The sequence below is a fragment of the Uloborus diversus genome, chromosome 7, assembly GCF_026930045.1.
Source record: "Uloborus diversus isolate 005 chromosome 7, Udiv.v.3.1, whole genome shotgun sequence".
Taxonomy (NCBI): domain Eukaryota; kingdom Metazoa; phylum Arthropoda; class Arachnida; order Araneae; family Uloboridae; genus Uloborus; species Uloborus diversus.
The window spans coordinates 19,094,113-19,122,075 of record NC_072737.1 but is presented as its reverse complement, the minus strand read 5'-3'; the positions used below and the strand labels follow the sequence as shown (position 1 = coordinate 19,122,075).

At 32.4% G+C, this 27,963-nt stretch overlaps 1 protein-coding gene across 1 annotated transcript in view; it reads left to right on the top strand.

Moving 5' to 3' along the window:
- Positions 1-1,602: 1,602 nt before the first annotated feature.
- LOC129226310 (unconventional myosin-IXAb-like) overlaps positions 1,603-27,963 on the top strand; it is a 43,254-nt gene continuing 16,893 nt past the window's right edge. The window contains exons 1-10 of the mRNA XM_054860912.1: positions 1,603-1,620; positions 3,338-3,533; positions 4,995-5,204; positions 7,847-8,024; positions 14,758-14,951; positions 18,835-18,970; positions 19,982-20,046; positions 22,275-22,351; positions 24,203-24,349; positions 25,709-25,855. Coding sequence (XP_054716887.1) covers positions 1,603-1,620; positions 3,338-3,533; positions 4,995-5,204; positions 7,847-8,024; positions 14,758-14,951; positions 18,835-18,970; positions 19,982-20,046; positions 22,275-22,351; positions 24,203-24,349; positions 25,709-25,855 — 1,368 coding nt within the window. The remainder of the gene's footprint in view (positions 1,621-3,337; positions 3,534-4,994; positions 5,205-7,846; positions 8,025-14,757; positions 14,952-18,834; positions 18,971-19,981; positions 20,047-22,274; positions 22,352-24,202; positions 24,350-25,708; positions 25,856-27,963) is intronic.

The window sequence follows — 27,963 nt, the reverse complement described above, 5'->3', positions numbered from 1 at the left end:
TTAAATCCTGACTTATTAGGACCCCCAGATCAGTAACTTTGTCTGCCTGACTAATGACTGAACCTTGCAAATAATAACTTGTACACTTATTTCCATGCCCTAAATGTAGCACTTGACATTTCCCAACATTAACAGCCATACCCCATTTATCAGCCCACTCCGTAATATCATCTAGATCCTCTTGCAGCTGATTTGCTTGTTCTTCATTTTCTACAGTCCCCATAACTTTGACATCATCAGCAAAACAATTCATGTTCCCAGAAATATTTTTGAATATCGTTCATAAAGACAATGAACAAAACAGGCCCTAACACTGATCCTTGAGGAACCCCGCTTAAGACCTCATTCCAATTAGAATAATTTCCCCTTACAACTACTCTTTGTTTCCTTCCGGTCAGCCAATTTTTTACCCAAATGAAAGTTTTCCCTCCTATTCCTATATCAGCTAATTTGCTAAGTAGAGCAACATGCGGTACCTTATCGAAAGCAAAGTCATGTCAAATGTAATGCATTGATGTCAAATGTAAATGTATTGATGTCAAATGTAAAGTAACAATATTTAAAAAAAATAATTTTTCAGGAAGAAAAGTGCAATATAACAAGGGGAAACAGTATAAAAGTTAACAGAATAACTATTTCACAAGATTTATCTACCAATAATTCTTATGCAAGAGCGGATGCAGAAATTGTTCAAGGAGGAAGCAGTTGATTTTTTAACTCACCTCTAAAACGTATATCTAATTTATTTTGCCTCAAGCATGTGTCATTGCTTGGGGGAAGAGAGGCTGCTACGTCATTTTTACGAAATCTCTAAATAGTGATTTATCCATGGAGGTCCTGGAGCATATTCCTTTCCTTTCAGTAGAAAGAGTTATTCTGAAATAGCGTTTTAGAACTTCGTAGTAATACCGGTCGACTGTTTAAAAATCTGCTTCCCCTAACAGGATCAAAGGTTATCTAAAATAGAACTTTTTGGAACTTCAGTTTCGAAAAATTATTGGAGAAAAGTTACTAAACCAATTTTCTCTCTCAAGACTAACCTGAGACATCTACAATCATGTCATTAGACTTAGATTTTGCAAAATACCCAAAAGAAGACCTCCAAACTCTTCCTCCTAACATAACAAAATATTGTCGGAATTGTCGTGTGCCGTTTTGAAACTTTAATTCCAAAAAGTTTCTGATAGGGAGATCCAAACCTTATTCCTTTCCTTAAAATCGTCAAAATTGATCTACCCATGTGCTTTAGAACTTCAATTTGAAAAAATTGATGGTTTAGGGTGCCTCAAATGAGAGGCGATTGTCCCTGTTCTGTATCCGTCCATGCTCTTATATTAATAGTATGGAATAAGTTGAACTTTCCGAAACAGTTGAAAGTCATTTATTGTTTTGTACTATTATTATTATTCAGTATTTGGCAAAATTTCAGCTATGTACTGGGAAAATATCCTATTAAAAGGATTTCTATGTAGTCGTACTGTTGGATGTTTGTTGAAATAAATGTATTTTATTGTCTTGTAGAATCGATGTTCTTATTCCTGTTGCTATTTGGAGTCGTCTCGCCGAGTGATGCATGCACTGTATGATATTGAGCTTATGAAAATGTTGGCCCCTAATCAGGTAGACAATATTTTTTTACACCGAGATTGTCGCTTTCTTATGATTTAAGCCAAGGTGTAAAAAAATCATGATTTTTTTAAATGAAAAAAAAAAAAACGAGTCTTAAATATTTGATTGAAATTGGAAATTAAATTTTTGTTAAAGATAACAGTTTTTGGTTATTTATTATTTACATTTATAATCAGAAGTGAACATGCTATTGATGTTTCAAAAAATCATGAAAACATTGCATTTCAAGTATTACTTCACCAAAAAAAAATAAATAAATAAATAAATAAATAATAATAATTTACTTCCTAACATGATGTAAATCTAAATTTTTATGCATGATTTAAATTACAGTATAATCCCGATTAACAACTGCAAAGGGACTGAATTTTTTTTTTGTTAAATCAAGGATATTGTTAAATCGTGGAGCGTAGACATTCAATGCAGTCAAATCCGGACTAGTGAAATGTATCATTAAATTTAGGAAATCGTTGAATTGAAGTTATTCTGTAAATAAAGATGGCATAGTAGTGCGCAATACATATAGAAAATGAGGGGAAAATATGGAAATTTTTCGTGGTGTTATATAATAAGAATATCAAATAAGATTTAAATAGAGTTCAACTTTGTTTTTTTTGACTGAAATGAGATTAAGAAAAAAAAAGAATCAGATTTTTAAAAGAGTTTAACTTCTCACTGATGTAAGAGCTGATATCTTTAAATCGGACCGTTTCCCATCTTGATTTACCTACTTTCTTGTAGAAGTACATAATATATACTGTTAAGACCTGTAATTAAGGTTGTTGATTTGCTTTTATCTTACATTAGCTGTGTTGCCCAGTCCACCTTGAAAATAAAAATTGTGTCCAGCAACGTATCAGGCTTAAATAAATAAATTAAAAAAAACATCATGCAAAATTTCCCTCTCAAAAAATGATGGCAGATATTTAAATACTTTTAAGAAATTAAATCAAGAAAGATGGATTCAAAAAGCGTAACCATGGAAACGCAAAATAAAATAAGTTTAAGGAATTAAAATACAAAAGAAATTGATTACAATTTGAATGGACATGATATGTTTTGAACTTGATTTAAAAAGGCTTGTAACTTTTTTTCCTTTTGAGATAGAAGCTTAGTTTTTCGACCATCGGTGAAGATGGATCTGGAGTAAAAAATGTCGCTTTTTCCAATGGTGTCAAAAAAAAAAAAACTGTGGGACAGTTCCTAAACTTTTTATTGGTAGATTTAATGAAGAAAGTAGTGCCTGGATTTCATTTAAGCCTAAAAAAAATCAAGCTAAAAATGCAAATGACTCCTGCCGTAATTAAGTTAGAGCATTGAAAAAAATTGCGTAGAACATGGAAAATTTTACCCTTTCCAACGACATTAATATGTGCAAGTCATTTTTCACCCCCATATTTGGAAACTTATGTGAAAATTGGGCCTAAATTGGAATAAAAAAATAACTATTTATCGAATATTTTTCGAACCGGTCTGCAAACCTTTCCGTGCTAAGAAAAAGATACTGTGAAAATGTCAGCGAAATCGGACGGGTAGTTCTCGAGTTTTGCATGTTCGCACAAACAGATACTTTTTGGGGACTTCATTTTATACTATGTAGAGAAGAAGGAAACATTCCTAAGGCATATCAATCCATGCCAGAATGTGAACATAATGTACCTGATTGTTGTAAAACTATCCATTCTATTGAGCTTCTTATTTATTTCAGCATCAGGAATCTTCTGGAGAGAGCCGCATCGACAAGATGCGGAAATTTCTCAGCTCACCTTTGATGAGGAAAAAGCCGTCTGTGTTACACTTGAAGACGTTCGGCACACCACTTGACATCCTCTTGCAAAAGACCCCGTCTGATCATTCTGTACCTTTCATTATCACAAGGTTATGTCAGTACATTCAGAAAACAGGTAATTTCATTACAAGTTTAACTGCAGCAATTTTTAATTGCGAGAGTAAATGTTCTATCTTCTTTTAGTATTTTTTCTCCTCAAAATTGTTATAATCCAATTGCAAGTCTTTTTTTTTCTCTCTGAGCTGATTAATTTTATACTTTGATAGAGAATTTTGCAAGGGCGGATCCAGAAAGTTTCCAAGGTGGGGGCGATTTTTTTTTTTTTTACCCTACCTCTTATTGTTTATCTGATTTATGTCTGCTTGTGGGGAGGATTGTCACATAATTTTTATTTAAAACAACTAAAACTGAACTCATTCCCTTCCTTAACATTACCTGAGTATGGTCTATAAGACCTAAATTTTGAAAATGCCTGGGGAAAGGCCTCCAAACTGCTACTTGTAAAATCACCAAACATAGCCTAAAGTTGACGCTTTAAAATTTCAATTCATTTCCAAAATAATTTTTTGGGGGGGGGGAAGGGGGAGAGATTCAAAACTGATTCCTTTCCTTAGTGTCATATCAAAGATGGCGTACACTTTCGTTTTATGACCTCAATTTGGGAAAATTCCAGGTGTAGGATCCTTCAAAGGAGGGGCGATCACACCTCCCTTGTATCCGTCCTTGGAATTTTGGCTTGGGCAGAAAATTGCAAATTCTGCAGACAACATTCCAAGATGTTTTACTCTTTAAAATATTGCACCACTTAACTTCAGGAAAAAGTTTTCAATGTTTAGTCTTAGTCAACATTCCTAGATCTCTGTGTTTATTATTAATTCATGTATATCTTTTTCAACCTAAAGGCCTTTGACCTTAGCCCTTTCCAATGCAATGAGACTGATGATCATTAGCAAGCATCATTGAGTTTTGGTTACCCTGAGTTAACGGCCCACCCCAAGTTTGCAGCCCCCCTGTGCATACCCTGAGTTTGCGGTTTCTTATCTAAGTGTTTTTTTTTTCACTTATCAAATCTGAACATTACTCCTGACAAAATTTGCTGGGAGTAAAAAAAAATTGTCCTAATTTTTTTGTGAAAATCCTTATATACCAAGAGCTGGTATGTAAAAATGTTCATAAATAAGGTACAAAGAAAATTTTTATCTGAAAAGAGAGCATATAGAAACGAGGATGGGCAATCAAAGCCCCAACGTATTTTTTAAATGCGAGAATTTTTTTGAGAAAGTGGCTACTTCATGTTATGGCACATAATGGTTCCTTATATTCAAATGTATACAGTTAAAAATTCAGGTAATAAAGCACAAGTATGTGAATAAAAATGTTGCATACGTACAAATGGATTGAGCAAGTACTGATTGTCTTTCGTTTGTCTGGCCAAAGTCACCCCAATTGATGGAATGCAATTTCAATCCACATCAATTGCTGGATTCAATCAAATTGTGCTGATTAATTAAACCTCATTTTTAAGTCTCATGAAATTTTAAAAGTAAGTTTCATTGCTTTTGCTTGTGTTCTGTAGGCCTGAGCCACGAGGGGCTATTCCGCATCAGTGGCAACGCTCGATCCGTGGAACGTCTCAGAGTTTCTTTCGATCGCTCCGGAGATGCCCCCCTGGAGACCGAAGGGGATGTTCCATCGGCAGCCGCCCTGCTCAAGCTCTTCCTCAGGGAACTCCCAGACCCCATTATCCCCCTGGCCATGCACTGCCAGTTCCTTGAGGCCGTCAAAGGTGAGCTTCTTTTTGTTAAATGTGTATATCATACTTGTAATTTTTCGGCTAGTTTGCAGAATTCTGTTTTTTTCCCCTTGTAATTTAAAGAAAAATACAGGAATAAAAAATCCAGATCTTGTAAAAAAAATAATTCCCAACTTCATATTTTTGCTCAGCATGTGTTATAGTGTTCACTTTTTAAGAAGTAATAGTGAATATATAAAAGTTACTGCTGATGTAAAAGAAAATAAAGCAACGTAAATAAGCATAAATTTCCATGAAACTCTATACAAATGTTTCAGTGTTGAAACGAAATGAATGAAAGGGGGACTCGACTGAACCAAGCACTGCGACCAGAGGTCTTTTGTACTAGTCCCAGGGGTCTGGCCAGAGGATATTTGGGTCCGTTAACGGATCTTTCACAAACTCCCGATCAACCAAAACGGACCCTTCACAAAATTCTGATAAACAGGAACGGATCTTTAACAAATTGTTTATTGGAAGAGCAAATCTGAAAGCAAAATAACGCATATTTCCGTGTATAAAACCGATAATTTTTGGAACCTTTTTCAAAGTCAAATTAGAAGGATCAGCTTATACAAAATCTGCTGGCGTCTGGCGTTTAACCTTTATAATGATTTGATTAGAAAATATTCTCATTTTACCAGCTTGCGTTTTTACGGGTGCGGGTATTAACTTTAAATAAACTCTTTTACTTACCGTTTGTTTTTTCTTTAGGTGTCTACGTTTTGAAAAATGCAATCTTTTATGAGAATTATATTTTGTTCTTTTTTCAAGCTAACTTTGCTTTATTAGGATGCAAATAAATGAAAAATCTCTTTATTTTTGTTAGAACGCTCATTTCAAGTTTTTAAAGCAAAATTCTATTTTCTTTTATGAGTCAAAAATTAAAATGCTGAATCGATGGTTTAATTCGTTTTTTTTTTGCTTTAATTGTGTCCACAGATATTAATGATATGCTTATCATAGGACTCTAAAATGCAATTTTAAAATAATTTTATCAAAAATATTTCTTTTACAAGCCGCTTTTATACTTTTGATACCTTCACTTTGAGAATTGCGATCTTTTTGCATCCGCTATGGGAATCCGATTTTTTGAATTTTTGATGTTTAGTACGCTTTGTTAAGAGGTAAACAAATAAAATCTCTTCTTATTTTTGTTAAAATCAGGGAATTCATAAGTTTTAAACGAAATTCTGTGCTTTTTAAGAGTGTCTTGGGTCAAAAAGGTAAATGCTGAACCGTTGTCTGATATTTTTTTGTTACAATAACTTTAAAAATTGTACAGAAATATTTCTAGTATAATTTAACATAATGTAGAATGGTTGATAAATATTGATACTTGAGAGAGCGATGCCACTGCCCCCCCCCTTCCCCCGCCAAATACTAGAAAAACATCCCAGAATGATATTCTCAACATAGAAGAGCAAAACACCCAACTTTAAATTTAAATAATGCAGTTTGTGCAATCTCTAAATTCTATAATTTCTATTTAACAAAAAAATTTTTTTTTTCGAAATTATTTGATTTTTTACAAAATTAATTCATTTTTCACAAAATTATTTGATTAGTAAAAAGACCAAAAGCCTTCCTAATACTATTTTTGTTAAAAAGCCTATTGCATTTTTGGCATGCGATCCTCAGAGAGAATCAAGTCTGTTCTCCATAGACAAGCTGAATATGTTCAATGTCATCACGAGATAACCTCTCTGACGAGAAGGTTTCTCTCACAACAGCCATCTTAAACATATGCACTGCTTGAGCATAGGACTGTGGTTGACCAGTCTTTACTCTTTAAGATGCAGCAGTTTGCGCAGGGGAAGGAGTTGAAACCTCCGATCGCTGACGTTTGGTTTCTCCTACCTTCTCAGGAATGGCTGGCCCGGTGGCTTTCACCTTCTGTAACAGCCGCCCCTCTCCTGCCTGCTCCTGTTGCATTTTTGTGCATAAATGAGTACCCCCTGCCCCCCTACTGCTGTGTCGGTGGGTTGCAGACCTGCACCCTCACCTCCTCCAGCTACAAGGTTGCTTTTTCTCTCCTTCAAGCCAGCTTCCAACTCCACGGGAGCTGGGAACTGGGCGTTGGTAAAAGGTCAACACCCGCTTGGTTCCTCGAGGGGACTGTTTAGACATCATACAACCCAGATGCCATCCATCCACTAGCAGGGTGCATCACACCTTAGATTGGGTATCCATTTTAGTCGCCTTTTACAACACGTATGGACTATGTTGGGACTATTCTGCTCCAGTCACCACACAGAGAATGTTTCAGTGTAATGAGGGACCTTTTTTCAATGTAAAAGAAGTCAACGTGTAGATGCAAAGCCGTTCGACAAAGGGTTTTTGTTAAAAGTTACAATTTTTGTCACAAAACATAGATCTGAAAAACAAAACCTGGATCGACCCCTGATTGTATATTTCTCTGAAGAATGTCTTTAGTTGAGTTGCTAAGGGTTTGTTTATAAGATCCAAATAGAGTTCTGCCATTGTCTTTAGATTCCACTAAGGATAATTATAAATTTAACAAAAAAAAAAAAATCTGAAAACTTAATTGAGAATTTATTATCATGATAAATATAGGGTGAAGGATCTATTCCTTTCATTATAAATACTATTAATAATTATTATACCCCTTCTAGACAAAGATCGAGCCGAGAGCATACCTTCCCTCTCGGAACTGGTCGAGAAATTGCCTGCTATCAACTATAATATCCTCAGCTATCTGTCGTGTTTTTTGAAGCAAGTCTCAGAGATGGAAGAACAGAACCGAATGAGTGCCTCATCACTGGGAATTGTTTTCGGTCCCAATTTATTCAGGTAGGTCTTAAAATAATATGTAGAATTTTACATTCATGTGATTTTTAATTTTTTTTTTTAGTGTTTTGTTTTAGACCTGAAAACTCAAATTTTTGGTTAGTTGCCAGTGACCAGCAGACTCTTTTAGCTTAGTAGCCACTTATTCACGTTACTGCTTGCTAAACATTTAAAAATAATAATAATAATAATAAAAAAAACAGTTCTATGCAGGTGCGAGTTTTTTTGAAGAAAAAAGCTCTTGCTAATTGAGAGTAGGATTGGAAAGTTGGACGTAGAAACTTTTCTAATGGATAATTACTGCCTTTTTGCTTTCAATTTTAGTACATTTAAAATGAACTAAAAATGGCAGAAAATATTTTTGGTTTTATTTCAGCACAATATTTTAAAAGTTATTTACAAGTAAATATATCTTTGTTTCATTTTCTGAGGAAAAGGGGTGTAACATGACTCTCCAAAAAGTGCCTAGTAAGTGCCCAGCTTCCTAGTTGTTTACTCATCTTTTTTTTTTTGATCGCATGCTTTCTGTTGGGTGCCTTCGGTACTTTGGTCTTGGTATTTTCTGTATTTTTTTTATTCATCAAAATTATGTTTTTTTTTTGTGATTATTAGATGGTTGAATGCTATCAGTTTTAAAACCACATCTTAAGTTCCCAAAAAATACGTTCTCTGTGCGTATTTACAGGGGACTCTTCTATTCTTTTGCTTGCGCTATTGTTTGAATTTCCGAGAATTCTCCGAATTTACCCGTGGAAAACGAAAATCGTACAGATTAAGGGGGAATGACACTTTCTAGGGATTTTGAGGGATCACACCTGTAGGTGGTCAATGATCACCTAAGACGTGTATTTTATACAAGCAGAAGGCATCACATAAACATGAAATATATAGTGATCATGAAATTGATCGTGCTTTTAAAGTATATTATTGGTTCAGTTAATTTTATGTGTCCAATATAGAAGTTATTTCAAGAGTTATGAAAAATGATTTTCCCACAGTTTTTCTTTTTAACTTTTAATGCTGAAAAATAAAGAAAGAATTATTTCTCAGTAACAAATATGACTTTTCCATGCTTATTTCACTTAAAGATTAACTTATATGAAAACTGTTTTAATAGTTCTATGTACTCTTAAAATTATGAATTCTTCAAAGTTCTAACAACTTTGACAGAACTTTTTTAGGCCCTTTTTTGCATTTTTATAAATATGAATTTAATGTGCAAATTTTTTATTATGGATCAATTTTAGGAACAGAAAAAAATATGCTAAAATCTGTTTATGAACTTCTATTGCCTTAAAATTAACTGAGAGTAAAATTGTCATTTAATTTTAGTTGCAGAAAATTTTAGCATTATTTTAAAATTAATATGGCCAACAAATGCTCTTCGGGTGAATTACTTAAATTCTTTGTAAGCTTAAAAATATATACTCTGTAAGAACACCAAAATGTTTTCTCTATATCCTTATGCATTAAGATAATATTTTTACAAAAACGTTTTCAAAATGAAACAGTATTGTATTTATTTCTATTCTTACATCCTTTGTCTACAATCTGTAGCTATTTTTGAAGAAAATTTATAAGTTAAATATTTGAAAAATAAATTGCACTGGAACTGCTTGAATATATCGTCTCAGAGCAACACTAAGACATCTAATCCCAAAAATATGACTAAGATGTCCTACTGTTGGCCTAAGGCGAAGATATTACATTTTGCATTAAACACCACCAGAAATTCTAATTTAAGATTTCTAAAAATTAGTTTTATTTTCACATTCATGTTTTTGGCATTAAACTAATGTGTTTCGATTTTCTTATATGCTTGCAATTTTTTTTTTGTTAATCAGAGGCGTAACTTGGCCACGTAAAGTAGGGGAGCAAACTTTTTTTCAAGGGAAATTTATTTGATTCATATTTTGCCATCCAACTAAAATTCTAAAAAAATTTACTTTTTCAAAAAATAAATGAATTTAAGAAATCATTACTTTTAACGCAATGTACGTTATTCAGTTTCAACAGAATAGAGCTACCGAGAGTATTGCGCACATACATCCGGAGAAGTATCACTCTTTCCCAAAAAATATGCTGATACACTTTTGTTGTTATATTTATAGTGTACATGATCACTGGCGCCAAACAGTTTTGCTTACGTTTTGAAATCCTAAAGTACGGATATCTTTTTCTAAGTTGCATTGGTTTTAATTCGCGAATAATTCCTAATTAGAAAGTTCAAGGAATTCTGTACTTTGGAAATGATTTTTCTTTCCGAATTTGCTCTCCAGGATCCCAGGAATGAAGAATCTGTACAGCGTATACATCTTGCTATTAGTGACTTATGCCCTGAACCAAAGTAATATTCTACTTCAGTGATGCAACCAGAAAAAAAAAAATAGGGGGTGGGGGGCACATCGAAATAGAAAAAAAAAATTTAGACTTGATAGGAGAGGGGGTGGGGGGGTTCTCCCCCGGAAAATTTTTTAAACTTTTAGCTTCAAAAATGCAATTTTAGACTTTCTTCGTTGATGTTAGGGTGATAAAAGGTACAGGGGTCTCAGCGGAATTTCTAGAACTTGAAGCTTTAAAAACGAGATTATAGGCCATATTTTATCGACGTTAGGGTAACGGATGGAGCTCAAGGACTGTCCTCGATCGACTTTTTTTATAAGTTGAAATCAATTCCTCCTCCCCCTGCTTTCGACATTGAAGTTTAAAAACGCAATTTTAGACAAACGTTGAAGATTTTACAGGAAGGATGTTCTAAAGCTGTTCCCTGGTAAAATTTTCAAAATTATGGTGCTAAAAACTAAAGCGATGTTTTATAATCAGGGGCTACTCCACTTAAAATTTTTTTTTTAAAGTATAGTTTAAAAAACTAAACTGCTTATGGTATTGGAGGATGGCGGCATAGGGACCCTTGCCCGAATATTTTCTGAAATTCAAGTCTTAAAAGGCGGTTGTAAGACCATATTTTGTAATATTAAGGCCAGTAATTTTTCGAAATTAAAACTCCAAAAACGTAATTTTAAGCGATTTTCGATGTTGTTCGGTAATTGGGGGCTTTCCCCTGAAATATTCGCGAAATTGAAACCTGAAAATGAAATGTCAAGTGCTCCATAATACTTCCGGTGTGTGTGGGGGGGAGGGGGCTCTTCGGAGGAGCAACATTTTGATAACTTTCTTCTTTTTAGACGAACTAGGAAAAACAAAAGAGAAAAAATGGGACGGAGTGGTGGTGGGGGGGGGGGGGATTAGCTGATTAATAAGCTGTTACTTTTGAATATTTTTTATTCAAAGATTTATTTTTAAAAGAATTTAAGATTTTCCCCTAACATTACTATTAGTTTCTAAAAATTACTTTGCTTTCGAAAGACGTCTTCTCATCAATAATAAAGAATAGTTTTAAAAAACATTCAACTCAAACATTCTATGGGGCTCGGGCTTTAAGCTTCCTTTCTGGTTGTATCACTGTTCTATTTTGACCCGTCCATTACATGGTTGGTTGTTCATTCATGTGAGCTCCAATTAAAGAATTAAAAGTAAATTTCGCTTTAAGAAAAACTTCGGAATTTTGCAGCAACATTTCCGCTCTTTCCCGAAAACACTTTTTTTGGGTACGTAATCCTAGTTTACTACCTGAATTTAGTAAACTAGGATTACATGCCTATATGTATTGTGAGGGGGGGGGGAGATGTTCATCATCACTTTGGGATTAGGTGATCAGGTACATGGGCCTCTTCTGCAGCGTTGGCCGGATTGGACCCAATTGGGTTGGACCCAATGGGTTTTTTTGAAAAAATCCATTTAAAAAAAACCATTATTTTGCCCACTTTTGGGTTTTTTTAAATTTTCTGAGATTTTTTTTTTAAATTAATTTAAATACTTTCACAATTTAAACTCCTTTTTTATTTGTTCTTCACCACAGACAATGGACATAAAAATGAATTTTGAACTTAAATAGCATTTCTTAACTTTTAACGGCATTAAAAAAATACTTCAAAGATTTTAAATAAATATATTTAACTTTTTTCTTCAATTGGTCAAAAATAACTCAAATTATCTTGACTAAGTCCTCTCACGTCTGATTTTCTCAATATTTGTAGATTGTACCTACTCGAGCTAAAAGCTAAAAAGCTTTCAAGTGAATTATTTTCTGCAAACCAACACGTCACAAATCTCGAATAAACAAGGTATATTTTTTAGAAATTAATAGGTTTTACAAACGGTCGGACAGAAAACAGAATAGGATATATACAGTATTTTCATTATCTTACGAAAAAGTTTAATATTTCTTACTCTGTACATAGAAATAGAAAAACGGGCAACATAAAATTCAAAGAAATGTCTTGATTAAGCTGAAATTCAGTAAAAGGGGGTTTAAACTACTTGAGGTTCTACAGTAGTTTTGCATAATAAAATGAATACAATAAAGTAAAATGCAAAAAAAAAAGTAGTAATTAAAAGCGAACAAACGAACAATAGATTTATCACTCGAGAAGTAACTTTGCCTTTACTGTTGGTAATCATGGAAACTAAAAAAATTTGAAACTTCACTATATTTGGGTTTTGTTGTCTTTTTTACTTTTCTTCAGAATACGCTGAATTTTCCAGCTTTTTTTACCCCAAGACATTTTTGTGCTTTGTCCATATACTTACGCTACAAGTACCCCACATTTTCCCTAAGAAAAACAAAAAAAAAAACCACATTTCTTTAAAAAAAACCAGCTTTAGTTGGGTTTTTTTGGGTTTTATTTAAAAAAAAACCCTGGGTTCATGGGCTTTTTAAAAAAAACCCGGGTTTTTGCCAACCCTGCTCTTCTGGGCTTCATTTGTGCCGCCTTGGTGCAGTTTGAAAACAGATTAGTTATAGGTTGAAATTACTAATTGGTGGTTGCAGACAAGGATACATCTTTTGCATATAATTCATGACAATTGCATTGATAATATGCGAATTACATTTTATTATTGTTTGAAAATAAGGTAAAGGTCATTTGACAAACAGTTTAAAAAAAATCCTTTGCTTAAGAACTAGGGGGCAAAATAATACTTTGCCCATAGCTCAAAAAAAGTAGGGGGCACTTGCTCCCTATGCCCCCCCTAGTTTACGCCAATGGTGTTAATAGCAATATTGAGATTGGTTTTGAAGTTAATCATTGAGAAATTTTCAAATTTAATTTGAAAAAAAAACGTGTTTAAAAAGGAAGATTAAAACTGCATGCATGAGGTAGTTTATCCATCGATGGCAGTCAAACCACAAACTTATTAAATCCACTGTCTATCCGCCTCTATTTTCTCATTTAGATTAATTTTCATTACTTACTAAGCAGTGTAACTTAAAAAAATAAAGCAAAAAACCATTGAGTTTTGCACATCTCATTTCAGCTGGAGGGGGGGGGGGGGGAGGGGGGAAGCTGGTTTGCAGTGAAGAACTGCATAATCATTTCTTCTGTTATTTTCTGAAAATTATAGATATCAGCTTTCTGGAATCCTTTTTCCATTACACAATAATCTTTTCAAATCAAAAATGTATTCCAAATATTAAATGTAGATAACAAATAGTGAAATTCAGAAGAGCATCAACATTAAAAATCGTATTGCAAGAGAAAGGGGGCGTGGTGCACTTGAGCGCTACTGATGTCAGGCTAATCAGGGATCTTTCTTCTCGCACGCTTTTGGGGCTATTAAAATGCTTAATAACTTATTAAATAACTTTTTGTGCGAAAAGAAAAAAAATTGGATTTTGGATTTAGGAGATCATTTTTGGTGATGAAAATTCAGAAAATTTACGAGATGCTGTTATTGTCCATTCATTGGTGATATTTAATACTGAATGAAAAATTGGGATAGGGTTTGCATCAAAAAAAAAAAAAAAACCTGAAATTGCCTGTTTAAAAGAATAAAAATAAAAACATGAATGAAGTAATAATGATCTGTGGCCCGCTGAGTGCTTTATTTAACAGCCCAAAGTAAGGATGTCTGATCACCAAGTGGGGAGGGGTGAGTGATTATTTCAGGTATACTTTCTCCCAATCTTTCTTGTGCCCTTTAAAATAATGAGTTCAACCCCCCCCCCTTCTTGTGCCTATTATATTTCCAGGCTTAAGTGTTAAAAAAAAAAGAAAAAAAATCAGTCAAAAAGTTTTAGATAACCTATTTAACTATTTTTACTGGATGCCTTTCCATTTCTTATTTGATCCAGACGCCAATTCCAGGCTATTAAAAATTATGCTTTTGTTTACGGGTTAAAATGCGTTATATTTAACAGGGTAATTATGCTCTGACAATACACATTACACATTTTTTCCCTGTTTCCAAACCAGTATGGTTGTCCAAAAGAATTTTTAAAATTTACATAGATACAGTATTATGTTATTAAAGGTGAAAAATCTGATTATACTATGGAATCTTTTTTAAAAAATTTTAATATTTGCATGTAATGAAAAAAAGTCTTTGAAAAAAAAAAAGTCCTTCTGTAAGCATTTTCCAAAAAAAAAAAAAGCAATAGCTCATTTTAAAGTTTTTTTTTATTTATTTGAATAAATATGACCCTATTTCAATGTTTATAGACCTTTTTTGCTAATTTTTTTGTTGATACCAAGGGTTAAAAAAGTCTTAGTAAAATAATTAATTGTGCAAAACCTTAGTTTTTCTTTTAAAATATTTTATTTTTCATTAGAGTCTTGAGTGTGTTTGATTTTTTCTAATCCTAACTGTCTTTAATGTGGATTGGTATTTTCTTTAGAGTAACTGAGGATTTTGTTGGACTGAAAGAGCAGTCCCTCACAAATCAGATCGTTACTTACTTCATCACCGACTACGAAGATATATTCAAGAAGGAAATAGGAGACATTTTCCCATCATCCTGCCTTTCACAGAGCATGATAAACAGCACAAACCATCAGGTGACATCAATGGTATCCTCATGGCCTGAGGTGAGTCTGCAAACACTTTTAGCGTGTGTATATTCGTCAATTTCCAAAATAAAGCATTAACCTGCATGTCAAACATTTGCCAGAAAATATTATCAAATTGTTATCATGCTGTGGCGTGAGTTTCATTTTTGGTGGCATCTGCATTACTCGATCATTGGCTATTATGTACAGTCGAACCTCGTTAAGGTGACACTCGGATTTCACGACACTCCGGATGTCAAGTCACTTTTTCAAAGTCCCGAACTTTTGCTATACGATCCTAATGTTAAGTGGCTCCGGATCCGGATTCTACAACAGTGTTTCATGGTGAAACTCCGGTTGCGACGACACTTTGATCTGCTACACAGGATCAAATTTTTCTTTGCAATTGAAATATTTTTTGTAAAATAATGAAAGCATCTGTAAAAGTTTATGGTAGGAATCTTTGACTCAAGAGAAAAGAGACTAGTGTTAGATCTTACAGACCAAACATGCGACCTCAAGAATAGCAGGGGGCGAGTAAGATAAGTTCTGAAAGCTACAGATTTCAGACTTCGACAAGAAGGACAATCGAAAGGGATGCAAAGCAGGTGGATTTAATACTGGACAAGGGAAGTAGCAGGAGAACAGCAAGACCATAGCTGTAGGTGGTCACTGCAAGCTTCATCCATGAGAAAAAAAGAGATAAGAGCTCCTCAATAGATTGAAAAGGAACACACAAATTTACGATGGAGAAAAGAATTAGAAAGTGTTTTTAAACTTGCAAAAGGTGGAGTTTAGCTGTCAAAATCTAATAAAATTGTGACCAAAAGTGAAGGTTCCTTCTTGGTTTCTTTCTTGCTGATAATTTCACAAAATTCTTCTGTTATTTACTTAATAACCAACTTCGTGGAAAGTTGAGGTGTTAAAAACGTTATTCAAAAAAAAAAAAAAAAAAAAGAGTAACCTCTTACTGGGCAGTATTTTCAAATACAAAAAAGTGAAGTATATTCTTTTTTTACAATTTTAGTTTTACCCACCAAAAATTCAAAACTGCAGGAGTTAAATCAAATTAAAAACATAAAATTTTTTTTTTAAATTAAATCTAATTTTACTATAAACTAATGTCTAATTTTGAATTTTTAAACTGTTACGGTTATGACGTCGCTCCGGCTATGACGACACTTTGTTGACAGTCCAAAAGGTGACGTGATAACAAGGTTTCGACCGTAAATGAAGATTTACCATTTAAAATTTTCGTCATTTATATATCAGTTTTTTTTTAATTAGTCTATACCCAGGGGTGATTGTGTCCTGGTATTTTACCGGATTTCCGGTATTTTCATCTTTATTTCTGGTAAATTCATCTTCGAAAATGCTGGAACTTCTATATTTTCAGAAAAACCCACTTTTGTAAAATTTAGGTACATGTTTAATGAAACGCTGAAAGTCCAAATTGAAGACGTTTCGTTTGGTATAAAGCGTAAGCTACCGTCATGTTTTGCAATCTCTATGGCAATTATTGAAGAACAGCTGGGGTGGGAGATAGAATAAAGGCTAGATAAGAAGAGGAAAGAGGGCTACTTGATATTTTCTTTTCAAAATGTCTAATAGCGTTTCTCTGTTGCATATTTTAATATGCAGATGATGTAACTAGGTGTGCCCATTCCCCCTGACTGCGATGGCACCCCTCAGTTTTACCAAGCCCCCTTTTCCCTCAAGAATTGCCACCCACTAATAAAAAGACTTAAATTCTTCTAAATTAATTTCTCCAAAAGTTTCTGTGGTATAATCTGCCTCTTTATCCCCCCACCCCCGACACAAACACATGAAAATCCTTGCTGTAGCTATATTAGAATAAATTGCTAAAATATTTATTCACCAAGATGGCCTATGGCTTTTCTCTGTTGCAGATGCTTATGTAATAGACTTTGCAGTCCCCCCCCCCATAAAATGTTGAATTTAACGACCTATATATATCGAAAATATCGATATTTTGAGAGCGATATATCTTGAATTAAAATTAGGATATCGCCCAGCCCTATATTGCACAGTGATCATAATACATGCTGCCCCTTTTGCCCCAAACTTATTTAATTCTGAAATCTTTATGCGCTTTTAGTAAATGAATGTAATTAATGGTTAAGGATTCAGATATAGTGGAGAAAAATAAAACATTCTTTGAAAAATTTTAAGAAATGAGAAAAATTAAAAGAATTTAATTCCCTTCATGTGCACATGGACGTATCAAGTCCAATTAAAACTTTGAGTTTTATCCCCAACAAATAGTTATGTATATAAATAATGTGTACATACACGTAATGTATATATATATGCCCATCAAAACACTTTTTCTTCTAGGGGGGAAAAATGTTCAGGTATTTTTTCATGGAGTCACAATCACCCCTGTCTATACCCCAATCTCTAGGTTATTAGCATTTGCAGCTTGTTTTGTGTATTTATATTTCACCAATTATTTGTCCCCTTTGTTCATTTAACAAAATTTAGTCAGGATTGTTGTTGCTGCTTTTCCCCCAGATGTCTCTAGCTCCATTCTGGGCCTCAAGTGAACCAACCCATTTTTCTGCACTATGCAGTAACATACAGTAACCCTAAGGCTTTATGCTAAAGAGTAGGGAGTTAAGGAGCCTAGTTTAAATTAAACAGCATTCAGTGGGTTTCTAGCATGCTTTTTTCTCACACTCCTAAAACAGGGCTCCGTACAGGTCCTTATAAGTCCTTGCTTTTATATTTTGCCTTATAAGTGCTTACAAGTCCTTATTTTAATGCCCCAAGTCCTTATAAGTGCTTATTTTTACTCTGCCATTATTTTAAAAATCAGATTTTCATTTTTCTTACATAGCACTTGCAACTCACTTCATCACCTAAACTGTGGAGGGCAAGCAAGAGTATTTTAACAAATTTAATTTCCCTTGGCGATCTCTTAAGCTGCAGGGCAAGATTACAAGAGAAAGTCAAGTGGTTGCAAGTGCTCTATTTCCACCAGGCGGCAGCTTTATTAATCCCACACCTTGTTCAGAGAACTCTTGCAGAATGGGGGAGGGGGCGAATATGATTCCATCACGGCTCTCGTTCTAAGAATCCACATCCATCAGCGCAACAGCCAAATCCGATATGATTGGTCTATCTTAAACAACTGATACAAAAACTGAGCTGCAATAGCTGATTGCTGCTGGCACTTAAATTTCTCAGCGTGTCATTAATGAATTTATTAAATTGTCTGGGTCAGTTAATGATGTACAAATAACCAAGAAATGCGGACAGCTGCTACATATGTTAGAACAAAATACACTCAGTATTTGGAAAATAAAAAATCAAAAGAAAAGAATGAAACAAAACAAGAGAAACGTAAAGCATTAGAGGAGGAAGTAATTTTTTTTAAAAAGAAGAAAATGTTTCTCCAAAAAGTCATGATGAAAACAAATGCGAAATCAAATCATTTGGCAGATGAGGTTGAAAAATCTAAGAGCATTAACTTGTTCATTCAATCACATGAACTAAGGAAAATACTAACTGAAAAAGAAATAGAAGTAAATTCCTTGGATGTAAAATTAAAGGAAGAAAGTTCGGAATTAAAAGATCTGATTGCTAGTTTTTGCTTTTTTTCCCCTCCATCATTTTATTATGTCATATTTTTAATAATTTTTGTTGTTATTATTTTTATTGTATCTTTTATGCTCTATGTTGTTCATTATCCTCTAATAGATTGAATTTGAAAATGTGTGCGCCAATTTAATTAATTCTATTCAGAGGTCCATATTTTTTGGAATTTTTGGTCCTTACAAGTTCTTACTTGTGTTTTACAGAAGTGTGTACGAAACCTGTAAAAATATTTTTTCCCTTTTAAGAGTAAAGATGTGATATAGTTTATACATTAATTTAAAAAAATCTTTTCCTGCAGACCAAAGAACGTTCAGCTTCAAAGTTGTCAACTTGGAGCCTTGGGCCTATATCCGCTCAGATGGCAGCTGTTAATGACTCATATTTACCTCTTTGTGCTTCTACAAGCTCTGTTGAAGAGGACAAAGTACAAATGCTATCCAGGTCAGTTTTATTAAAATTGTTTCATAATGTAAACTAAACATAATATAGATTGTATTACTGATTAAACTGGCACTTTCTACAACTGGCACTCAAATTTTGGGTTTTGTCTCCTTTAGACAATCAAGCTTTCTATTTTTCTATTCTACTTTTTTCATCTGTTTCTGTTGCTTATGTAATAAGTTTGGCATTCCTAGTTCATTTCTTTGTTATAACAAATGAGAAGCATGCATTTATTGATAATAGTGGCAGTGCAAAGCTTTAATCTATTGTTCCCTTTTGCAAAGAGTAAAACTCTTAGTCAATTTCAACTCACATCTTTCAAGTTCACCTCACCAAACATTTTTCATACTCTTTTAATTTGACGACAAAAAAAAAAAAGGGGGGGGGGGGTGATTGTTTACACACAAGTTAATCTAATTCTTTTTACTTTTGCAATTGCATTGACAAATTGCTGGTTAAATTTTAAGTCTTTAAATATCATCTTTATAACTTTCTTAACTTTGGGTACAATGAGCTTTATGTCTTACTGCTCAAATATTGAAAAGAGGGATTGTTTTCCATGCTATTGTCAACTATGGATTTTCCTAGATCTTGTTAATATTTGTCCAGAAAAAAACCAAATCAAGCTTTGAAAATGTTTATTGATGTGGTACTTTGTTTTTAATTTTACAATCTAATGATTTTTTTTTACTAGAATTTAAAAAAAAAGTATGAAATAGATTTTCATTGTAAAATAAATTGCTTAAATGTTAGCTGTAAATTTAACTGTTTACATTTGGAGACAGTGTATTTTAGGCACTTGCATATTTCAAGCACTTTCATCACCTATCTGGGGTTTCAAACACAGAAAAAAAAAAAAAAACATAATTCTAAATAAAGTCTTGGAAAGTTTGATTTTCTGTAATCTATTATTATGCATGGTGGTCCATCCGTTCCTTAAACGATGCTGCCTTGTATAGTTTTCATTGAAATAAAAATCTTAAAACCAATTTCTTTTTCTCTTTGTTGCAGTGAGCAGGAAGTAGTTTTTGCTACTGTTAATCATTTTAGTTGTTCAGAGCAGGAATCAAGTATAGGTAAGTTATTTTGTTTTGTTTTTAAACTGAGAAGGTATGTTTAAGTTTTTTTTTAAGGCAGGAGGGCAGATTTTGCCATGTTTTGAGTTTAAATTGCTTATGAAACAGTTTAACTGGATGTGCTAGAGTAGCAGCTTTCAACTGCTAGTGTGGGTATTTAGCAAGGGCACCCATATAGGGGGGAAAGGGGGCTGAAGCTCCCCCCCTAGAAATGAGAACTTCCTTGCTTTTAGTGCTTTTTTCATTGCAAAAATGTATAAAAATTTCTTTTCCACCCATTAATGAATAAGTTATTAAAAATATCAAATTTTAATATCTCTAATCTGTACTGAAATCAGTTTCTATAGGGAAAATATTCTGCTAAACCATGGGGATAATTTTTGAGCCCCCCCCCTAAATTTTTTTTATATGGGTGCCCTTGGTATCTAGTGTATCCTTAAAATACTAGTGAAGAATTAGTTTTGGAAAAAACACTGGTATAGTAACATACAAATTTTTTTTTTTTTTTTTTTTTTTTTGCAGATAAAAACACTCTCCTGCAAGTATTTGAAAATTTTGATTTTGTTGTGCTTCTAGTATCAAAGTTAATGAGACACAATGCTATTTCTGCCATGAAAAGATAAAGTGCAGTATCTGCAAATTTTTCATCATTCATTTTTTCTTCCTTTTATTTTTGTCGTCTGTTGTACTTTCTGCAGAAGAAAAAAAAAAAAAAACAAATTTCAACCCCATTTTTAGTGTGGAATCCCAAAACTTGTTTTGTCATATATCACAAAAACTCATTTCTTCAGATACTGCTATTTACCTTTCCATGGCACATTTATGGTGCTTATTTTTTTGTTTTGTTTTGAGCAATATTAATTTGCATTTTGTTTGTAATATTTTTTTTTTGAGAAAAAATGGGAGGGGGCTATTGGATAGGCATTATTATTGCTTATATTTAACTAAAGCAAAAGAAAATATTGTTAGTGAATTTTTTAAGTTGTAGCATACTAGCCAGTATCTATTGTCTGCATGTAGTTATTGTTTGCAGCATTTATTTTATATTATGTTATATATTAATTCAATTGTGATTGTATTAAATTGTTTAGTGGTAACTCTTTAATTGTTGTATTACTTATTACCTGAAATTAGATGTGTTACCCACCTCTGAACAATCAAAATTTTATTTAATGTAGTCGCAAGTCATAATTTCTTATGACTTACTGATAATAAAAATATTTCCAGTTTAACTTTGAATATTTGAGCATAAATACTTAAATTTTAAAAGTATGCCAAAAAATAAAATAATAAGTGTCCAAGCAGTGGCTATTTGTTTTTTTCCAACTTTGATGTCTGTCTGAAGCTGAAAGATCACATAATAACTAAGAGAAGGAGGTTAAAAAAACACACACACATAAAAGAACAAACATATTCCTGGCTACCAAAAGCATTATAGAATAAGAATTGGCATTTTCTGCAGCCAAAGCCATAGTTGCTGAGAATTCAAAACAACAGATTACATCCTACAACCAACTCAACCTAAAAGCAGGTTTAAAATGCAAAGGACATTTAAGAATTAGTCATGCTTTCTGATCAAATAAAATTTTCTCTGTCTAAAATGACCTTTTATTGCTTGTAAGCTTTGGTGAAATAATGCAAGATTGAGAAAGGAGGCCCAAAGAATTGTAAAAAAGGTGTGTCTTTATGCAAAATAAAAATTCGGGTTTGCAAATAAATAAATAATAAGATAACAAATTCAAACATATGTACCAAGGGGGGGTTAGTTGCTCCTCCCTGTGTACCTGCCTAGGTGTATTTTGACTAATGCCAAACCAGAACTTTCAACTAAATCTGTTGCTGCTAGGAGAAGAGTCAGACTCTTGGAGTTTCTGCTTGAAATAAATGGGAAATAAGATATTTTAATTTGAATTTTGGAGGTTTTTCTTTTTGTTCTTTATGATAGTTTGAATTTGTGTGTGTGGAAATCCTTCTAAAGAAAAATGCAGGAGGGGAAAAGGCTTTGAATATTTAAGTTAGTTTGCTGGTACAATTAATGGGTCAAAGTTTAACTGGTCTTTATTGCTTTTACAGAAACATTGTGCATATTATTTTGATAAAACTTACGAGTGGATTATTTGTGCTTTTATTTCAAAATACTAAAGATTTGGTGTTCTTTTAAATGAATTTTTAATGTAAATTTTCAACCTAATTTTAATTTACCGTTTTTTCTCTTCTTTTTTCTGCAGAATTTTCATCCATTTCACCTGAAAATGTGTCATTTGAAATTTGTGCCACAAGTTCTCCAGTATTATCTCAAAGTTTTGTGAGTATTTGTTGTTGATTAGCTGTCTTTTTCTGTGATATTTATTTTCTTTGCATTACCTGCTTATGAAAAGTTATGCAAGATTGTGGATTAGGAGCGAAAACTTATTTGCTTTTTTCTTTCTGCTCCCTTCAATGTAACGCTATTTCAGGGGGTGTTTGTGATCCGAAATTTCTGAAAATTTGGGGTTGCCATTTCCGAAAATTTTGAACTTACAACACATTCTAAAACTAAATAATTATTTAAAAAAAAAAAGCCCCTCGAAATATGTTTTTTAAAATGATTTTTATATGTATGTTTGTAGAGTTTTTACAGGGGGAGGGAGGGGTCGTGCTTCCCCATAGTATCCGAAAATATCACACTGTCTTCAGCAAATTTTACTTGAGTCCACTCTATCACTTAAGTCGCATTTCTAATTTCAGTCTCTGAAAATGGGAAAGCATAACATGCTTCCTGGTCCATGGGACACATTGTGATTTTTCAGGTGTTCATGAAAAATAGATGTGCCACACAGAAAAAGGCTAAAGAATGTATTTTGGTGTTGACAATATTTTCAATAATAATGGAACTGTTGTATTAAAAAATTTGCATCATCACGCATTCATTATAGAATTCCAGCAATTCATTTTATATTAGTTTTTTCTAAAATCATTCATACCTTTCATATTCTACTGGTTGAAAACAGTTGTCATCGATATTTGCAGTAAATGCAAACATTTTCTATGTCTAATGTAAGGAAAGTTCTAGGGTGAATCTGTTTGCTTCTTAGAGGAAAAAACTTATGTTTCTCAACCTTTTTTTACCTATCCAATGGTAAAAACTTTAAAAGAAATTTCATCAACTGGCAAGATGACCCCCCCTTTTTTTATTTACAGAAAAATAGAACTTTCTACCCTTAGACTATTAAAAACTGGTGAAAAAATCGGTGGTGATTAGTAAAAGGGTTTTCGTTTTCTACAAGATTTGTATTTACACTCCATAACAAAAAAAAAACAAAAAAAAAAAAATCGATGTATCCAAAATGAGTTGCCAGAATAGAATACGGCTGGCTGTATTTCAAGTAGATGTCTGGCTCATTTATGAACAGAAAATATTTATATTAGTTTATTGAAAAAGGTTAATTAAGCATTGTCAAAACTATTTAGAAATTAATGGTCGAGTTTGGATCAACTTAGTTTTACTTTACTCAAAAGAAAAAAAAAACTTAAATCCTGACCTAAAATGATTTTTAGATTTTTGATGAAAATACTTGTAACCAGTTGTTTTAGTGATTAGAAAAATTAAACCCAACTACTTCAAAAACTGGATTTAACAGTTTTAATGTTCATAACTATTTTTTCAACATAACAACATATTTAAAAAAAATTTCATTAATTTATTTTAGTGATGTATAAATTATATTTAAATAATTTTTCAGCTTGAGGGAATCAAATGTTTGTATAAAAACTTTCAATAATGACTACATTGAACAATAATGTCAGTATTCGACAGGTTTTTGAGCCTTCAACTAGTTTTTGACAGGTAATGTCAAAAATGGGTTTTAGTCGTCAAAAACGTAACCCTGCATATAGGATATTTTTATCACCATTTTTTTTCTTAAAATTTATTTTGTTTTATTTTGAAACCATTTTATGCTCTTTTATTAATTAATTAATTTATTATTTATGAGTAGCAGGGTGGTTTTAGGGAGCATTTTAAAGTTAAAAAGGGCATGGGCTAGGAAATACGTTGTAAAATTTTAAATTATTAAAACACTTATTTTAATATTTATTTATTATTTAAATACTATTTAATTTCAGGTGAGAATATGTTGTTCTTAAGAATGTTTTAATCGATTATGTATTATTTTAGGGGAAAAAAAGCGCAACTTTTGCCAAAGATTCTGGTTTTCAGGATGGTTCTATTGCTGATGTAGAACAATCATTTTCGCATTTTTCTATGACAGACACGAATACACATGCAGAATCTTCTACTAGCTACGTAGATACTGATAGAAAAGTATGTTTTAATTTTCTATATGTTGTGTTTTTTGTACATCGTATTTATTCATTATTTTTATTAAAAATGTGCAAACATACGAATGCAGTAAATGTAGCCTAAAATGAACGAAATAACTTCAGGGGGTGAATAAATCTCTGAATGCATCGGCACTGAGTTGATTTGGGTTGCTTTTAAAAGTTGTGCACAAGTTTTCCAGCTCAAGATTTTTTAATTGCATCACTTTTTGACTGAACTTCCAAAAAAAGTAGACAATGTCAAGGTCAAACTTCAACTTATCAGAGCCACACTATGACAATTTATTTATCAACACCAACTTTTAAATTTATTTTATGACTTTTGATCGTAAGAGTCCAAAGTTTAATGCATTTTTATCCCTTATTTAAATTTTGTAAATGCATTGATTGGCCATAAAACTGCTATTTCACAGCTGAAGATGTCAATAGTTACAGCAAATATAAATGTTTTATTAATTGTTACTTAATACATTTTAACTTAATATCAATTATTCATTTTTTTATAAACGTCTTAACATAAAAAAAACCCTCCTTTTTTTTTCATTTTCTCTTAAAGTATTTCACATACAATTGTGTATATACTGGTATCTGCCTGTTAAGATTTTAAAAATGTTTTTTTGGATGAAAATAATTAATATAGAGGAGAGTGGTAATGAATGGGCCAATTTTAGGTTTTTAATTTTTGTAATTTTTTCTAATACTTGCTTTTAGCTCAGAATTGACTCTTTAGTTACTTTACTTATTTGGTTACATAAAAAAGTCATAAAACTTGGATTAGAATATGTCTATAATAAATGATAATAGAAAATAAAAACATAGAAATTTGGCCCATTCATCCCTACCAATGGGGCTGAATGGGCCATTGAAGGTAATGAATGGGCCACTAAATGAATTCAATGAAAACTTGGGGAATTAATATTTTCAAAAATTCTCATGAATAAATAAAAGCACAAGTGTTCAAAAAGTAATCAACAACAGTATCAGTACCAGTAACAGTATCAGTAACAGTAACAAGTATCAGTAAAGGCAAAAAAATGTTTATCAATTTCACTACACTTAACTTTTAATTTTTATTTTTTTTTAATAATTTAAATTTTGATTGCTTCTAAAATTCAATATTATTGCTTTAAAATTCAATGGTAAAATTCAATATTAAATTCAATATTTTATATAGCTTTGTATCGAGATTTGATAGTTTCTGTGACAGGTTAACGCATGGTTTCTTGAACAATAAAAAAAAGAAGGAAAAAATATTAAAGCATGTGTTTTCTTTTGGGTAATTTTAATTTTTGTTTGCATAAATCAACCATTTAAAAAATACCTTTTGTCTTTCTGTTAGCAGTCCTCATCTTTTAATGGCAGGAATCATCATTCACATGAAACCAGTATTATCATTAAAAAAGAAATAACTCATAATGGAGAAGAATCATCACCAAAAACATCATCTGAAAGATTTTGTGCTTCTCAAGAAATTCCTGAATTCATGAAAGTATGTTTCTCAATTTCATTCAATAAAATTCAGAAATCAATATTTTTTAAATGTGAAATCCATCATGTATAAAATTCAGTGGGTATAAATTCTCCACAGCGCTTAAATTACAAGTTTTGTTACCTAAATTGAAATTAGGGATGCACCGATTAATCAACAGTGATCAGTAATCAACCATAATCTGCTGCTTTGCCAATCTTACTACTATTATTTATGCGAAAGTTTGTCTGTATGGATGTATGGATGGATGTTTGTTACTCTTTCACGCAAAAACAACTGAATGGATTTTGATGAAACTTTACAATAATATAGCTTATGCATCAGAATAACACATAGGGTAGTTTTCGTCCCGTTATGGGGGGCAAAATCCCCTTTGGGGGGCAATAAGGCATAATTTTCTTATAAAGTCTCTAATATGGGGATGAAAAAATACTTGCACATATTAACATTATGTGTCCATCGAAAGCTCTGATTTTTCTGCTGAAGGTGGCACCTGTTCCAAATTTCTAAGTAGAATAAAAAGCAAGTTATGAGCTTTTCAGTTCCATGTTTGAAGGCTTTCCTCAACTCAATATAGTATTTAGTGTATCATCTCAACTCCCTGTCGATAGCGACAATTGTTGTATTGTTGACTATCTTTACTTTTCGTGACTGTTCAAAGCTTTTCTTAAGTCAAATCTTGAAGTAAGATTTTTGCACAAGATTGGCAAATAATACATGGATTTGGCTGATTATTTTCCATTTTAATGCAACTTTGAGGCAATTAATAGGGTTTTTTTATTTATTTTTGTTGACTGTGTATTTAATCTTTCAACAGGTATCTAGCCAAACTTTTTTTGTGGAATCATTTCAATAGCTAAGGCATTTGGCAATTTTTTAAACTATCAATGTTTTTGAAGCTAAAGACCACGCAATACTGTTTCTCGGTTTTCACCATGTAACCAAATATATCCATTTCTTTAATATTTCTGTCTTTAAATTTGTTAACACGTAAAATAATTCGTCAACTAAATTAAGCAAATCCATAAACAGCACAAAAACTTCCGTCTTTGCGCACAATTTCAAACAATTGCCAAATTTTTACTATTTATTGGAAACATTTCGGGTAGCATCATTTTATAATCACCAGAAGTATCTCAGTACCTGGCGACACTATCTCTTCGATGAAAATTAGTAACACACAGTTTTACAAAGCAGGGAGGGGGAGCCTCATTTAAGGTATCCCAAAACGATTAACGCAAATTTAATAACATTTTAAATCGCAGTAAGGGATTACGGGCGCCTACATTTTTTAAAAGTTGTACTTCAATAGCAATATAGATACGGTGATACGGTTTTAGACTATGTTCAAAAAAAAAGAAAAAAAGATAAATCTTTTTAAACAAGTGAAGTTTAATTTCATATTTTGGAAATTCCTCAAATTTTGTATATATATATATATATATATATATATATATATATATATATATATATGCTTAACTATCATTTTTTTGATTTAAAAGAGTACTATTTTGTTCTTCATACTTATTGCCATTTTACTTTTATGGGTAAGGAAGAAACTATTTTTAATCAAGTCAAAGCGGTGTGTTTTGAGTTATTTCAGTTACAGCAGAGAACGAATAAAAGTAGCGATTGTTTCTCATACTTATTACAGAACCAGGCAACGCCGGGTATTTTTGCTACGTACAATTATCTGGTAACTAAATAAAGTTATGAAATAGAGTCTGCCCCCGTACCCCCAGTTACAGTCGAAGAAAGATGTATTATTCGCCAGGAACAGCCAAATACATGCAAAATGTTTTCTTTATAGCATCTTCTATTCAGAATTAAAAATTATATCTTGTGAAGATCGATTAACCAAAAATTTTACGCAGTTTCATAAACTTGGCAAGTCTCTTGCGAATGTATGGTACTGTGGTCCTTTGGCGATAAATAATGGATTTGGATTTATTATTTTAGATTTTAACGCTGCTTTTAATTGCAAAAATATAAAATGAAACTAAACAAAATGACATTTTTAAAACTTATTTGATAGGCAGAGTTATGATAACGTGTTTGGGATGAGTGTTCAAAAATTTTGGCGCTACAGCCATTACAAAAGTGGCATT